Raw genomic sequence first — 16,412 nt, 5'->3', positions numbered from 1 at the left:
TCACTCTTTCATAATTTTTAAAAATTAAAAATTACATTTTAAAGTAGATTAAAAGTTATTTCCGGTGACATGATTTTTTTTTCAATTGATAAAATATTAATAAATTTCAGTCAAACTTTGATCAATTTGACCGGCACAAAACCAAAGGTGACAACTAAAATGAGACGGAGGGAGTATTAGTTAAATTTTATTATATTCTCATATAAGTACTAATCTAACTAATCAATCAAAACAAACTCATTATTTATATGATATAATTTACAGTTTTTCTGGTGCGTGCACGTGGGCACACACTACACACCACATTCTATAAGTATGGTGGATTTTGATCCGCGTCTATTCCTTTATAATGATGGACCCCCTTACAAATTCACCAACCACACCAATAAAAATCCACCAAACTTATAGAATTTGGTACTTAGCATGTGCTCATGGGTACACACTAGACAAATCCTATAATTTAACATTTCAACTATCAACTATTAAAGTATTTATTAGAAATACAAGATAGTTAATCAGAAAAGGTACAAAATCTCCTGAACTTCGACGATACTCTCAACGTCGAGAAACATGTACTAAATATGTGCAACACAGCGAAACATGTACAATGGTATACGTGCGACTCAGCGTCGACAAATATGTATTAGGGTATACGTACGACTCAGATTCAAGAAACATATGTACCAGATCGTGCTACTCGGTCAGATGATGTACCAGTTCGTGCTACTCGTTCAGATAATGAGCTGGAATAATAATAAAGGAAATAAAATATTTTCTAATATTAATGATGAATACCGGAAAATAAAATAGAATATATATAAAATTTTTCATTAATCCAAACTTAACACAACATTAGTATCTTGAGTGCATGATGTTTGATTCTAGGATTGTATGATTGATTAATAGATTTTGTCTAGGGTTCTAATTTTAGCAGCAGAATATTATTAAAAATAATTTAAGACATGATTAACTAATCAATAAGTTAACATTTTTTTTTTCTAAATAAGTTAACCTTTTTGTTTGAATTAAAGTAATTTTTTTAACTATAGTTGGAAAAGATAAATAGGATTTCGACTACCAATGGATTAAATTCGTATTGTTATTTCAATAAATTCTGTCGCATCAGATTATATTATGTTAATTAATTTAGAGATCGTTTTGTATCCGTTTTTTGTTAGATTATAATCAATGGATCGAATTTGGATGATTATGGATCGATTTTAAATCATTGGAGTTTCCATTATACAAGTGGAGCTTATCGAATACGAGAGTTAATCGTATATCTTGTGATTTCGGCTGTCAGATCTAAATTTTTTATTTTCCTTTGTTTTCAATTTGCTTTTATTTCAATTTTGACTTGTATTTTTAGGTTGTTTTCTCTTCTTGGTTAGAGTTTTGTTTTTCACTTTTTAATTGTACGCATGGTTTTGATTTGGTGATGAAATTTTGTATGGAATCTCAGTTCTGTTCGATAGCTTAAACAATAGCTCTACGAGGACATGATGAAGAGAGTACCAACGAGAATGCATGAAGCGAATACTTTACCTCTGTATACATTTTCTTCAAAATATTGTTTAACTGTCTCTCTATGAGAAGAGGCGTTTGCAATTTACTATTTGTTCTACTCGATAATCGGTGTAGACACCGTACGATTATGATTAGATTAACACCTTTGTTTCAAAAAAATATTTAAAAAATTCACAATTCATTTACACTATACTATTATATCAAATTTGAAATATTAAAATAATTTTTAAGCGATAGCCGGTCTGTATGTAGTTCCGGCATGCAGATTAAAGGGGGTGTATTCGATTGGGATTTTAATGAATTCTTTTTAGTCTACGGATTTTAATGGATCGTACGTGATTTTGATTTTGTGCGGATTCTTGATAAAATGTCGCAGAGTTGATAGAATTTAAGCACAATGCCTCAAAATCCCATTGATTTTGGTGGGATTTCAAAAAACTTAAAATACACCGAAGAATGCCACAAAATCTATCATTTTATGAAATCCAAAAAAATCCATCAACATTTGAATACCATCAGATTTTAATGGATTTTAAACAATCCCAATTGAATACTATCGGATTTTAAAGCATAATTTAAAATCCCAATTGATTAATTGAATACCAACAAATTTTGTATCATAATTTAAAATCCCAATTGAATAACTCAAGATTTTAATAGATTTCAAACAATCCCAATCGAATATCCTCGGATTTCATGAATACAAAAAAATGCTTTAAAATCTCAATTCAATACAACCCTACGATATTTTAAACTTCGAAAGCAGGCCCAACAAAAACAAATTCGGACCATGCCTTAACATGGAGCAACGAGCAAGGTCCATTGTGAACCCACAAATAGCCCAAATAAAGTCGGGTCCTTCTTTGTGGGACACTTCTTACTATATACATACGACGTAGACTCATTCGTACTTTTAAGACCTGGCGAGTAAGTCTTCGTTACATGTACACACTCTCCCATTCTATTGCCGTTCCTTGTACTTGCTGTGTTCGAACCCACACAAATCACACACCAAACCCCAATTCGTGAAAAGCGAGAATTTCGAGGCGTTGGATTCAATCTATCTCGGCGAGATTTGGGAGAGATGGGGAAGAAAACAGCGGGAGATGTAGCGCCGTTTTTGACGAAGTTATATGAGATGGTAGATGATGAGACGACTGATGGGTTGATCTCATGGGGCTCGAGAAATGATAGCTTTGTGATTTGGGATGATGTTGAATTCTCGACCGTGTTGCTTCCTAAGTATTATAAGCATAATACTCTCTCCAGTTTTGTGAGACAGCTAAATATCTATGTAATCTCTCTCTCTCTCTCTCTCTCTCTCTCTCTCTCTCTCTCTCTCTCTCTCTCTCTCCCCCCCCCTCTCTCCCCCCCCCCCTTACTTGTACGTTTCTTGGATTTTAGTAATGAATAGGTCTCCAAGAAAATGTGATGTAGTCTTGTTTTGGTTTGAAATGTGAATTGAGTTGTGTAATTGTTTTGATGTTTGTGCTTATATGTGTGTTAATTATATGATTTATTGTTTTTTGTGTGCTGAAAAATGGTAAGATGTAATCTATTTGTGGGCATGTACATAAATGGGATGGAAGAGTCTGTGGCTTGTATGTGTATTTGTATATAGACTGTAAATGTGTCATCCTTTATCGGCATTGTCTAGGACTTGTAACTTTTTGGGCATTGCTTAAGGGGGGTGTTGTAGGTGGCAACGGATGTACGATTAGGTTTAACTGCTCATGTGTGTATATAAGTTGTATAAATCTAGTACACTTGTATATGATTGGTGATAAACTGATAATTGATAAATAATAAATATGTTTTGAATTTTGATTGATACGATTTGATTGGATTTTTTTAGAAGATTTGATTTGGTTGGTTATATGGAAAATTGGACCTGTTATAAATTTAATTTGAGTTATATATATGTGTGTGTGTGTGTGTCTGTATATATATATATATTTGCCGTATCCCCCGCACATGTATCTCCGTATTTTTGAATTTGACGAATTTCTCGTAGCCCCGTACCGCGAACCTGCACCCGGCACCCGCCCTCATGCTTCCTAGGTCATTCTTAATTCTTGTGTTCCTTTTTATCATTGTGATGAAATTCTCTCGGTTACCTGTCTCTAATAGTTATTCTATATTCTGATTATACTGGTTGAAGATTGAACTATTCTTTATGGTCATAGTCATTAATAAATATGGATTTTACCGCCCAACAAGACTGTTAAACTGATGTCTCTACTGAGCTTTTTAGTACAATAAAAAGATTATAATTTACTCTAATGCATGCAGTTAGTGGGCTTAGTTTTTGTGCATTCTAATTGTCAACGTGCGCTTTGTACGTGTTCAAGTTTTCCTGAAAGAATGGGGTAATATTTACCAATGATGATTGAGCTAAATTTGTCCTGGAACAGATTGTTGAATTCCATATACCATTACTATCTAGTGTATAAGGGCAAAAGGGATTAAGATCTAGAGCTCCATACCCTAATTTAGCTATGATAATTACATTGATAATCTCTATAGCATTGGCAATGATAAACTAGGGGCTGTGTGATTCTTGAATCATAGCAAATGTGATTAAATGAATTGGAATGTCATTTGCATATGTTAGTTGTCGGTTCTGGTGTTCACTTGGAATGGGAGAATTATTCCTATTTAAGGGGTAAATCATCTCAACACGCCTTAAGGGTTTTGATATCATTCTCATTCCTGTTTTCCCCTACACGCATTCTAATAACTGTCTAAACGCCCCTTAAGACCTGAACTAATCTTTTGGATGTGAAAATGATGGTTAAGGTCTGCTTAATAATAATGTAGAGTTTGCATAAGATGTACTCACGTTCTAATAACTGTCTAAACGCCCCTCAAGACCTGAACTAATCTTTTGGATGTGAAAATGATGGTTAAGGCCTGCTTAATGATAATGTAGAGTTTGCATAAGATGCGAAGTAGAGGATATTTTGTCTCAAACTTTTGGTAGGATATTTTTTTATTTTACTTTAATCATATGCTTATTTATATTGTCAGGAATAGTTCACTCTGATGGATCTGTATCTGTCATCCGTAACTGTGTATTTAAATCTGTTATTTAATCTGGAAGGTGATTAGTCTTATTCCTTTTTGTCCCAAAGAGTGTATCAGTAATCAGCTTAGAGCAGCCATTACTCTAGATGCTGACATAGCTCATAGGCGAAAGGAAAGGCCTTAAATATAACTACGATGTTTGTGTGGTTGTTTGTGTATAGCTGTGAAGCAGGGATACGGCAAACTACTGAAGAATCGCAGGGGGGTGCGCGCACCGTGCGGGGGTGCGCAGCGGTGCGGCGCGGTGCGGCAGGGGGTGCGCCAGGTGGCGTGGCGACGAATATCCTTGACCTATACGCGGCGGTACAGGAAATGCGGTGCGGGAGGGGCAACATCGGTAATTTCACAGCATATTAAACAGCCGTAATTGAAGCCCCCGATCTAGTCTACTTCTTTCCGGCGAGCGGCGGATGTTTCTTCTTCGCATAAGGCTCGATCTGCTCCGACTGCTATGCCTGTATATATCTGTGTGTATTGTATATCTCTGTTGGGGCAGTGGTTGTTTGTTGTATTGGGCTTGGGCTTGGCTATCCACGTGGATTATGAACAAATACTGCTAATCTGGTTGTTGTCTCCTTTTAATATCTTTATTTTTTATTTGCTGACTTTTTTATAATTTTGTTAATTTAGTTTTACTAATTATTATATATATATATTATATTTTTTTAATATTATATATATAAAAAATATATTTTAAATATTTTATTTTTGCCGTATCCCGCCGCACCCGTATCCTCATTTTTTGAAATTTGCCGAATTCGCGTATCCCCGCACCGCGCATCCCCGCACCCGCACCCATGCTTCCCAGGTGTATAGATATATGTATGTATGTATGTATGTATGTGTATATGTGTATGATATGCGTGTGTGTATGTTGAACTTTAACGTATGGTTAAGATCTTATAAGATCTAAATAAGTACTGGGCCAGCTAGTTTGTGGCGAAAATTAGTTTTTATATGAGCACTGCTCTTTATAGATGCATATATAGTGACAAACAAACAAAATTAGAAAGTCTGCACTGCATTTATCATAGAGAATTACAGAAACTAAAGTTGAGAAGGTTTATTGTAACGATCAAGATCTGTTTATGTCGAACAGGCTGTTGATGAGGGATGAAATCAAAATGGAACTTCTACATTTATCATGACATAGTTTAATTATATAAGAATTTGATGTTTTTATTTACTGAATTTTTATGTGGGATCTAGCTGCTACTTCATTTTTAGCTGGATGTTTTTTTAGTAAGCCCAAATGCTCACGGGTCTCAGTCCCTTCAGCTTTTATATGGTTAGCCTATGTAGGTGAAGTGGTTCCTGCCATGGTCCGCTTAGGCTTGATTGATTATGAGTACAATCTTTTCTTGTTATGATTTGTTTTTCTAAACACTTCTCACTTCCCTCCTTCACATGATTGATCATTGGGGTAGTGGGTTTTCTGTGGTTGAAAAACCAGAGCCTATATTGTTTCCTTTTACACCTTATATCTTTGTTTTCAGTTTCCAACCTGCATCAGCTGGTCGTCTATTGTGGTGGAGTGTTTTAATAATTTTGTGAATTTATAAAAAGAAAAGTGCTGTTAGTATGAGAAAGAGAAATAGGGAGCTCTGTTTACTAAATACTTGATATCCAAATCTGATAATATATTATTTAGAACTTGTCATTGTATTGGTTGATATCTGTACTAGACAAGGATACATCTCTTCTCAGTATACTTGCTAGGAGAAGTAAAAATTAGCTATTTTAGATGTGTTGAGTGATTTACTGATGACAATTATATATTGCAATGTTCCAGGGCTTCAGGAAAATTGAAACAGATCGCTATGAATTTGCTAATGATTGTTTCATTAAGGGTGAAAAGCATTTGCTGAAGAATATTCCTAGAAAGAAACATATACAAAGTGTAGACCAGAGCAAGCCTTCTCAGAAACAAGTGAAGGATGTTTCTGTACAGAATGAAGAGAAAACTGCTAGGCTGTGGAAGAAAGTTGAGAGTCTTAAGACTGACAAGGAAATGCTAATGCAGGAACTTGTTAAGCTAAGACAGCACCAACAAACTTCTCAAGCGACGATGTTAAGGGTGCGAGAACAGTTAATAAGCATGGAGAAAAATCAGCAACAACTGCTCTCATTCATTGTGATGGCCATGCAAAGTCCTGCATTTTTGATGAAGTTGCTTCAGCCAAAGGACAAAAATTGGCATGTGCCGGAATCTGGTAAAACTGTACTGGAAGAAGTGACTGAGGATCAGGAAATAGTAGCTTCAGATGGGATGATAGTAAGATATCAGCCACCAATGGTTGGATCTGGTGAGCCACTTCGCATACCATCTCCAAATTCGAAGAACATGCTGGAGCTAGATTTATCTCCTGAAGAAGTGAACGATCTGTCTATGAATATAGATTCCATGTTTCCTATGGTAGGAACATTTGATGAAGAATTTATTGGTTGGGAAAATCAAGGGTCACTGAATCTTGATCTTCCTTTAGAGGATGACATGGACAGGTTGCTTTTATCTGATCCATTCTTACAGGATGTGAATGGTGTTGGATTCGATATTGGGGAAGGTTTAAATACAGGAACTGATGAGGAATCAGGAAATTCTATTCCCCCGCTAAAAGAATCTGAACATTTGAAACTCACAATTGAGGGAGAGGAATATCAGAATAAATCGATGGAAATCTCCTGAAGTTGAATCCCAGGTAAACAAGTTTTGGCTTGGGCAGAGCTGTACTGCAGCAGGTAGCTGTACTTTGGAAAAAATGTAAAGCTTTTGTAATGGCTTTGAATTTTTAAAGTTGTATTGAAGCTCTCTTGGTCCTGGTTACTCGAGGTTCAATCATGCAAAACTCCCCTAGTATGAAATATATACTTGAATCAACATACCGTACATTTAGAGATTTTTATACTAAATTTTTGATTGGAACAATGAAACTTGTTATTGGGATTACATATTGTGTCTTTCCTTGATCAGTGGGCTATGCCACAGCTTTTTTGTTAATTGTTTCAGGGGATGTCTGGTTTATGGTTAATGAGTCCGGTTAACGTGAATGGGAACGTTAATCCCATGACAAGTGTTTGGATTAGTTATTTGGTGCTATGAAATGGGAACCCTAATCCTTTTAAGTGGTTAAATCATATCTTTCCTACTTCTTGGGTTACCGTACCATTCCCGACTCCCATTCCCAACCTTAATTCAAGCGCCCCCATAACTATTATTGCTGAAGGGGAACTGCATTATTATTAAAATACATTCCCCATCTTACAAAATCAAGAGGGGCATTTGCGGGCAAGGCGGATGAGTTCTTCATGATCTTTTGTCTTTCAACTTTCAAGTGGAAAGAAAAAGACAGAGAAATGAAAGCTCTAATGTAGAGAGCGGATATAGCTTTTGAGAAATTTGTGTTTTTCCCAAATTGCTCTGATCATAATTCATAACAGGATTGTACTCCTATTCATTTTTAATTTGTTTCAACACGTGACCAATCTGACAATTTGGTAAAAATTTGTGTTTCGCAAATCGCAAATTGCTCTTATCATAACAACTTTTTACTAATTCATTTTTAATTTTTTATTCAAGACATGTGAATATGTGATCAAACCAATTTCTCCTGAACAAAAGGACCAGCCTGCTAGGCCCAGCACCGCTCCCCGGGCTTTTTCTAATTTAACTGGACCAGATTTTTCTGATTATCGGGCTGGGTCAGGCCTAATAAATGCTGAAAAATGAAGGACTGGAGCTAGCTTGGTGGACCAGCCCGGTCTAACCGGGCTTTGACTCGGGCTTTAGTTTTATAAAATTATATGTACGTTATCTCTACAAAAAGTTAAACACAGATATAAAGCCCAAGCCCCCGAGCCTTCTTGCAACAACTTGAAATGTCAAGCCATATCACGCCCAGGATTTCCAACAACTTGAGACAAATCTCGAGTCCAAACCTGCCTCTCCTCCATCAAGCCTCCACACATTTGATTGCGGGCAAGTCTCCGATCTAGTCTTTATGGGCAGATATCCTCCATCTTGTGCTGAGAATAATAGAGCTAAAGGTCACTACACTGAAAGCACTGAGTTGATGATTTAAATATTTCATTTGTTTTTTTAACCTCATCCATCATACATATTTAAATGTTTCATTTGTTTTTGTTTTTTTTTGTTTTTAAGCCCATGTTCCTTCCCTCGTTAAACGGTAATACTGTGATAAAAAGAATGACGTGACACCTCCCAAAATCTTCAGATTAGAAAAATTCACTTCAGTAGAGCCCCTACTCATTCCCTAAATGTTAGGCCTCATAAGAGCATTCGCATCCGCTTACCTATACTGACCCCATCTCTAATATTTGGGGAATATTATAACTTTTGATTAAAAAACCTTCTCCATCCGGGACCCCAAAATGGGGAAAAAATATAAGGGCCAAGAATACACCCCCAAATTTGAGGTCTCACTGTACACCCCGCATCTCACCTACCCGCCATTTTTTCCTACCTTTTTCTTCTCTCTTCTCTGTAGATACAACCTCCAGTTCACTTCAAGTCTAGCTTCCATGGAATAGCTTGTTATAATCGATTCGCCGTCTCCGAAGGTTCATCTCCTTACTTTAAATCTCTAGATTTTTTTCCAGTTCTCTTTCTTTTTGTCTTTGATATGCAGCTATTGATATTGGATAAATGTTATTAGCTATTGATATTGGATAAATGATCGAAACATTTGAAAGCAGGATGAAGGAAGTTCTGTATGTTGAGGAAAGAACAGAGTGTATATGAAGAAATGACCGTTAAGAACCAGCAACTTTGAAATGTACTGATAATAACGTTACAAATGTGGTTGTTGAAAGGAAGTTAAAAAACAATAAAAAAACAAGATAAGGATGGGGATGGGGAACGGGATGCACGCATTGTTTTTAAGATAAATAAAATTTAAGGATAATTTTAGGGTATTAAAAATTATAGTAATAATATGAGGATGGGGATTGGGTTTCAGTTGTGAATGCTCTAAGTAGGGAATCCCTAACTCAATCCTCATTTATTTTTAATGATTAAATATTCAACTTTCACCTTTTACACACTCTTTTCCACATATTTTTTGTTATCTTTTTGTTAAAAGTATTTGAATTTAATATTATAATAATAATAGGAAAGACAAATAGGGATTATTGTTGTAGTTGTCAATCAATATAGGATCCCTATTATTTAGAATTTGAATTGTTTATTATATATTTAGGGAAACTGTTTAGTACATATTTAGGGAAACTCTTTAGGACACCGCTGGAGATGCTCTAATATTTCTATTTTTCTGGTAATTCTCTATTTTACTGTTTTTTATGTTTATAATAATATTAAACAAACAAAATGAAAGAATTGATAAAAGTAAAAGAAAGAGAAGACTTAATGCTATACTTTTATTATCATATCAAACTTTGACTGTGTTAACAATTTTTTATAATAAATATTTTAGTAAGGTTGATTACATCAATTTAGACTCATTATAATGAATTTCATTTATTCTATTGCTTATCACATTGGAGGATCATTAACTATGGGAAAAAATAAATTCTTAGCATAACAAAATTTTGATTTCTTCCTCAAATTAATTTATCAATATCACTAATAGACATGTGAAATTTTTAAAAAAAATTAGCCAAAATGAAACAAGTTAGTTAAATATTAAAATATGGTGTTATATATTCATATAAAAAGTATGTGTGTGTGTTATCAAACTGAAAAAATAGAAAACAAATTTGTTTTGTTATATCTTTGGAACATGTTTTCTCAATTTTAAATATTTTTTCAAGAAAATAAATTTTTTAAAAAATTTAGAAAGTTCTTGCGTTTTGCTATGTTTGGGTTTTAATTTCCGATACATGAACACGAAAATATACTGTAAATTTAATATCGGATAGTGATTTTTATTTTATATACATGAATGTACTCAACTTAAATATATATTTAAATATTAAAAACATATTTTCATATAAAATATACATACATCTAATTTGTACATACAATTGCATGTCTCCATAGAACTTATCCCTAATAATTATGTTTAGTAGAAAGTATTTTAAAAATATAGTTTGATTAAATTTTATTAATATATTTATATTGAACATACACGATAACAACACGGAAAATAATGTGAATTTGAGATATTATACAGAAAATATGAGTTTGATTTTCAAATGCAATTAAACGAGGACACCGTACTGGACCATTGATAGGCATAATCAGACCGATACCGGTAAAAAAAAATGATATATTATATTATTTCGATACGAAGAGTAAGAGCATCTCCAAGAGACTCTTCATTTAGGCTTAGATTTGAGGAGGGAGAAAAAAAATGTTGCTCCAAAAGACTTCTAAGAGCATCTCCAATGGTGCTCTTAAGTCACTCTTCAAAATATAATATAATATTTGGCTCCTAGTGAGTTAAGACGTTGAAAAAGATTTCAACTCCAATGCTCCTCTTTATACTTGCTCCTTATTCATATTTTATTCATATAAGAGATAGTGAAAAGTAAAAAGAGAGAATTGTTGGGAGTAAAGTTGGAGGGAAACCAATATTATATTCATGAAAAAGAAGTTAAGAGCTCTTACATGCTCTTTAAAAAAGAGGAGAGATGTTAAGCTCTTAACTTTTTAAAGAGCTTCTAGGAGCCCATTGGAGCTCTAATTCTTGCATTGCTCTTTAAATTTGAAGTTAAGAGCTCATTTAGAGAGCCCCTTGGAGATGCTCTAAGCTCTTTTTTCTCTCTCCTCTCTCCTCAAAGTTAAGAGCCACCACATTGCTCCTAACTTATTTTTTCACAATAAAAAAATCTTTCCCTCCAATTCACCTCCATCTTTCCATCTCTTTTGTTATAATGGAGCCCAATATATGAATAAAATATGAAATAATTGAAATAAAGAAGAGATGTAGAGAGTATTGTTGGAGTTTACATTCTTAACTTTGTCCTAAATTATTAAGAGCCACATTTTTTATATTATATGTAGGAGCCAACAAGGAGGCTTTTGGAGATGCTCTACCAAACTAGTGATTGCAATAGCAAGATGAGATGTACATTACCTGAGTAATATTATACTCTGACACCTGCAAGGAGGACAAACAATAAAAACAAAAAGTTTAAGATAAAGTGTGCATGTCCTTGGCAAAGGTTCCCCGTGCAGATGTTACCTCACACCAAATTCATTTTTAGACATTCTTAAACTAGCAAAGGGACCAAGCAATTTGTAAAAAGATAACCTTGTTCAAGGCAAAGATATCCTGAATTGTTTAACATACAATTTAACCATAGAGAGAAAAGTTGCACAACACAAAGATAACTTCAGTAAATGTCTGGGTCCAAACATGTTCCTTGATACCCCAATTACCCCGGGAGACTAGCCTTGCACCGCCTTGGCCATGCCAAAGGCAGCAGCTGAGGCAATGGCTCCAATCAGGGCAGTTTGCAACGCGCTCTTAACAGGTTTGTTCCCTGTGTAGTGACCCTTCGCATAGCCAAAGATTAGCAATGCCAGCAGAGTTACAATGATAGATGTGATAAGAGCGTTTTCTGCGGTCTTAATGAACATGTAGGGAGAAAGAGGTACTAGTCCACCAATTATATAAGAAATTGCGATTGTGAATGCGCTTTGAAGAGCTCTTCTTGGATCTGGCTTCTCTAGGCCAAGCTCAAACCTGCAACGAAGTTCCGGGCACAGAATGATTGTGTTTATAATCATTTTAACATAAGTGGATCTCGCTGATTAAATTATCAGATAAAATAGATTCTGTCTTAAAATGCATCAATCTAGATGAAGTAAACAGCCGAGTAAAGCATAATAACAAACAAGACAAGAAAACACATAGTCATATATACAGTGGACAATACTGATTTATTTTAGTTAGTCCCTCGGTTTGTGATTATTTGACGTTTAAGATTAATGCACAGCTATTAAGAAATCAAGTTATTGCTCCCCAAATGCATTAATGATTATACAAAATTTCATTTCTCTCCTGGGTAAGCTGGTGTAAAAAGAAGAAAGAGAAAATAAAAGAGGGTCTTTTGAGTAATAGGAGTAATAATCATTTATTACACCTGGTACGTCAATTACTAACGACAATCAAACTCTAAAACGTCAATTAATAGAAAACAGAGGGAGTTGTTTTTAAGGAACACATTTGACTGTCCAACCTGCAGGCAGCGTCATCTTCTGTGATACTATCATAATTTCAGTAAGGTAATTGAACATGTCAACATTAAGCATGGGGAATCAAAATTCCTAGTGCTGCAAATAATGCTATAAAAAGATGTATGCTTTTTCTTGAGTGGCGGTGAAAGTTCTACAAAAGAAGACAAGAAGAGGGACCAAAATTTACACCATATCTATAGCACTACAATAAATTCACCCTAATAGCGGAGATGCAGATATCTATCTATCCTTCCACATCTTAAAACTACCAGATACCTACTCGAATTATTAGATTCAACATTCGTTTGTGCCAACTTTATTTATTGTGCTAACAAGTGCCAACTATCATATAACTTTGTCTTCCCCGAACAGCATCTCAGCATAAATATATAAAACTTGTAGCTCTTCAAACATTTGACCACAAAATAGCAAAGGTAGATTCAGATACTAATAATAAATGGTAAAAGGCACAAAGACAGGAATGACATGAATAAGTGACATTTTTATGACAGCGTAAACTGAGAGAGATGAACCGCTTACTTCATCATGAAATCAAGCCATGCTTGTGGGTTCTTCCTGAGTGCATTAACAACAGGTCTGTACTCATCCGGCTGAACCCCGTAATCAGCCAGTATTTCAGCGACCTCAGCAGCTTCTGTAGTAAACAATTCCAGATCAACATAATTTTAAGTTTATACTATTCTTCCCATTAGAAACATCATACTCCATATCACCATATCTATGTTAAAGGCTATCATTTGTTACCCACATGGACCATTATTACTCTATAGCTTATTGAATTTATCACAGTGCCACTAAGTATAACATCATTTGAGAGTTGAGACTGCACCACTGAATTAATTTACATGAGTGATCTCGATGTTACCAATAATTAACATAATGACAATTTTTTTTCTTTAACAAAATCGTTCGAGGTGATTTGATTCCTTTAACGAGGATATCTAAGTTTCAAATTTGATATGATAATGTGTCAAAATGTGATTTAATACTTAAAAAAAATTATATTCTTAGGTACATATTTGGAACATAATTTATAAGCAAAGAACAATGTATATGCTACAAAAATTATGATACTATTAAACATAAACTATGCACCAGGCTGACCTGTGTCCGGGACTGTGATAATCTCCTCCTCTTCTCTTTTCAGCTCTTTAAAGTAGTGATCAGCTTCACTTTTGGCTGCCAGATAACTGAATGCATTCCCATGAAATTAGCATATAACAATTATACATATATAAAGTTATAAGCCCTGTCACTCTAAAACTGAATATAAAAGCTGAAGTATTATTATACAATTAATCAATTATACAAGCATCTTGCAAAAGTTTCTGTAACATACCACCTGTCCTCTTGCCAAATTTTATATTCTTCTAACCTTTATCCCTATGACACCATCCAGTTCGCATACAAATTTGTCTCCACACCCAAGATATACACCCCATGCCAATTTTTTATTGAAGTCACAAAAGTAAATACGACTACTTTTTGTTATATTAAGACTGGAACAAACTTATAGGCAATGCTTTTAGTAATCCATATACATGGTACATATTAATTGAACATTTCTCTTAACATCTCAAGGTGTTGGTGTTACGAGAGCTTATCGTATATCGTATTTCTAAAACTAAAACTCCCGACACTAAGTACTTCAATATCTTATTAAGTGATCAATTCTCCAGAAATCTGAAGGTGTCGGGGAAAGGACTTCACATGATCTTATATTATTATATATCCAAACACATACATATCTCAAATTACTAACCACTTTTGTCTTAGTTATAGTCCTATCCATTTAAACAAGAAGAATAACAAGAGGTGAAAAGATCAAGAACATATACACAGGCCAAAAAATATAACAGTTTTAGCGTGAAAACACGTGAGAAATTACCCGCCGAGTCCCATCGAGATGGCACCGGCCGCCACCTCAGCAATACCAGCCGTGAGAATAATGGACGACGTTGCATTCGCGCCGGAGAGGCCCGCCGCCAGCGCAAACGGCACAGTGAGACCATCAGAAACTCCGATGATGATGTCACGCACGACCTCACCGGCGGTGAAGTGCTTCTCCTTGTGATGATGCAGCAATGATTTCTCAGACTCTGTTGTTGCCATGATCACAAACAACACAAAAACAAATTAAAAATGAAATTATTACAATAATTGTGTGCGACTCTTGTTTGGACAAGGATTCTAAGAAACACAGAATAAATGTTTTTGGTACAGTATATATAAGGGGAACTAGAGAGGTAGGCTAGGGTGGGTTTTTGTTGGCATGTGAACAGGAGTGAGGAGGATACGAGATATGTACGACCTCAAATCTCTTGTTTTTCGATATTTGATTCCATTTTCGATTGCTTTTATGTATATTCTTTTATCATTTTGGTAAAACTTTTATGTGGATTAAATGGATATGGTAACAACGAGGAATGAAATAATTTTGCCGAATTCGATTTGTGTTATTTGTTATTAGTTTGAGAATTTCATCGATTTGTAAGATAATTTAAAATTTTATATTTTGATGAAATTCTTTTTCTGTATTTATTGTATTATGGGATTGAATATATTCATCAAATTTCGAATATTATCTGAATCTTTTATTTTAATTTTTTTATTGTATATCACTAGATTTAAGTCTATTTAAAATTATAATGGAATATTCCACAATCCACATCTCTTCTTTATGAATATATTCAGTATTATATTCAGTATATTAAAGTATGGGCTGCGGTGTCCGATATATACAATACGGAGTAATATTTGGGAATATTATTCATCTTATTGGGTCACCCATGTGAGTCTCGACTTGGGCCTCATTTTAACTCTAAGCCCACACATACTAGCAAATTTGCCATGCGCAATGTCCAATAGACTCAGGCCTTTTCTCTCGGATTCTGCCGGTCCATTCATGTTTGAGTATCATTTGGCTTTTGTTTTGTGTAAAGCACTGTTTGATTTACTACTGTAAATTATACCACCCCGCAGCAATATGCTTCAGCAAACAGAGGAAAATATGTATGTCTTGGCTCTCTGAAATCTTGCTCATACCTCTGATGTTTATTATGTTGACTCAGCAAGTTCTTCAAAATGTCAGTTTCTTAATTTCTTTGTTTTCTTCTTGACTACAGAGTTTAAAAGTAGATACGTTAAATGGTTTACTGCAGAGGAGAGCTTCAAGTTCCATTATAACACTGAAGAAATTGGCTTGTCACGTTACATTTTTGTCGATGATATTCTTTTGTTCAGCAAGAAAGAGGCTCATTATTTTTACTCTCTTAAGAGGGGGTTTTTCGAGCTCTGCAGAGCTTCTCAGATCTTATCGTCAACGCCTCTAAGTGTTCAGTCTATTTTTACAATGTTCCAATTGGTCAAGCAGCTGCTCTTATTCGAGCTACAGGGTTTTCTTGGGATGATTTGCCTTAACATATCTAAGATGACCTCTCATCTTTAGTAAGCTCTTTCATGACTACTTAACCATAACGGTTACTTAAGGCCATCTTTTGTATCTTGAACAGTGTTTAAGGCGAATTGTTGAAGAAAAAGATGGTATGCAAGGACTAAATGGACCAAAATAGTTTGCAACAACTGTGGCTGTAACAACCAGGACAGCCTACAGCCG

At 34.7% G+C, this 16,412-nt stretch overlaps 2 protein-coding genes across 2 annotated transcripts; one reads left to right on the top strand and one right to left on the bottom strand.

The window, feature by feature from the left end:
• Positions 1 to 2,442: 2,442 nt before the first annotated feature.
• On the top strand, positions 2,443 to 7,572 carry LOC108193549 (heat stress transcription factor A-8). Its single transcript, XM_017360256.2, has 2 exons — positions 2,443 to 2,821; positions 6,407 to 7,572. Exons 1-2 carry the CDS (start codon positions 2,612 to 2,614, stop codon positions 7,298 to 7,300), a joined length of 1,104 nt encoding a protein of 367 aa, XP_017215745.1. The 5' UTR covers positions 2,443 to 2,611; the 3' UTR covers positions 7,301 to 7,572.
• Positions 7,573 to 11,830: 4,258 nt separating this feature from the next.
• Positions 11,831 to 15,096, bottom strand: LOC108194216 (vacuolar iron transporter 1). The gene is made up of 4 exons (XM_017361150.2): positions 14,685 to 15,096; positions 13,901 to 13,986; positions 13,316 to 13,430; positions 11,831 to 12,281 (listed from the first exon to the last, which is right to left on the bottom strand). Exons 1-4 carry the CDS (start codon positions 14,906 to 14,908, stop codon positions 11,984 to 11,986), a joined length of 723 nt encoding a protein of 240 aa, XP_017216639.1. The 5' UTR covers positions 14,909 to 15,096; the 3' UTR covers positions 11,831 to 11,983.
• Positions 15,097 to 16,412: the final 1,316 nt, after the last annotated feature.

Source organism: Daucus carota, chromosome 7, assembly GCF_001625215.2.
Source record: "Daucus carota subsp. sativus chromosome 7, DH1 v3.0, whole genome shotgun sequence".
Taxonomy (NCBI): domain Eukaryota; kingdom Viridiplantae; phylum Streptophyta; class Magnoliopsida; order Apiales; family Apiaceae; genus Daucus; species Daucus carota.
The sequence above is the reverse complement of the archived record's forward strand: the minus strand, read 5'-3'. Positions and strand labels throughout refer to the sequence as shown.

Excerpts from the sequence above, each read along its gene's own strand:
- LOC108194216 (XM_017361150.2), bottom strand. The coding sequence starts at position 14,908 with ATGGCAACAACAGAGTCTGAGAAATCATTGCTGCATCATCACAAGGAG. Across the intron at positions 13,987-14,684 it reads ATCTCGATGGGACTCGGCGG|TTATCTGGCAGCCAAAAGTG; the intron begins GTAATTTCTCAC and ends GAATGCATTCAG. Across the intron at positions 13,431-13,900 it reads TATCACAGTCCCGGACACAG|AAGCTGCTGAGGTCGCTGAA; the intron begins GTCAGCCTGGTG and ends TGTTTACTACAG.
- LOC108193549 (XM_017360256.2), top strand. The coding sequence starts at position 2,612 with ATGGGGAAGAAAACAGCGGGAGATGTAGCGCCGTTTTTGACGAAGTTA. Across the intron at positions 2,822-6,406 it reads TGAGACAGCTAAATATCTAT|GGCTTCAGGAAAATTGAAAC; the intron begins GTAATCTCTCTC and ends GCAATGTTCCAG.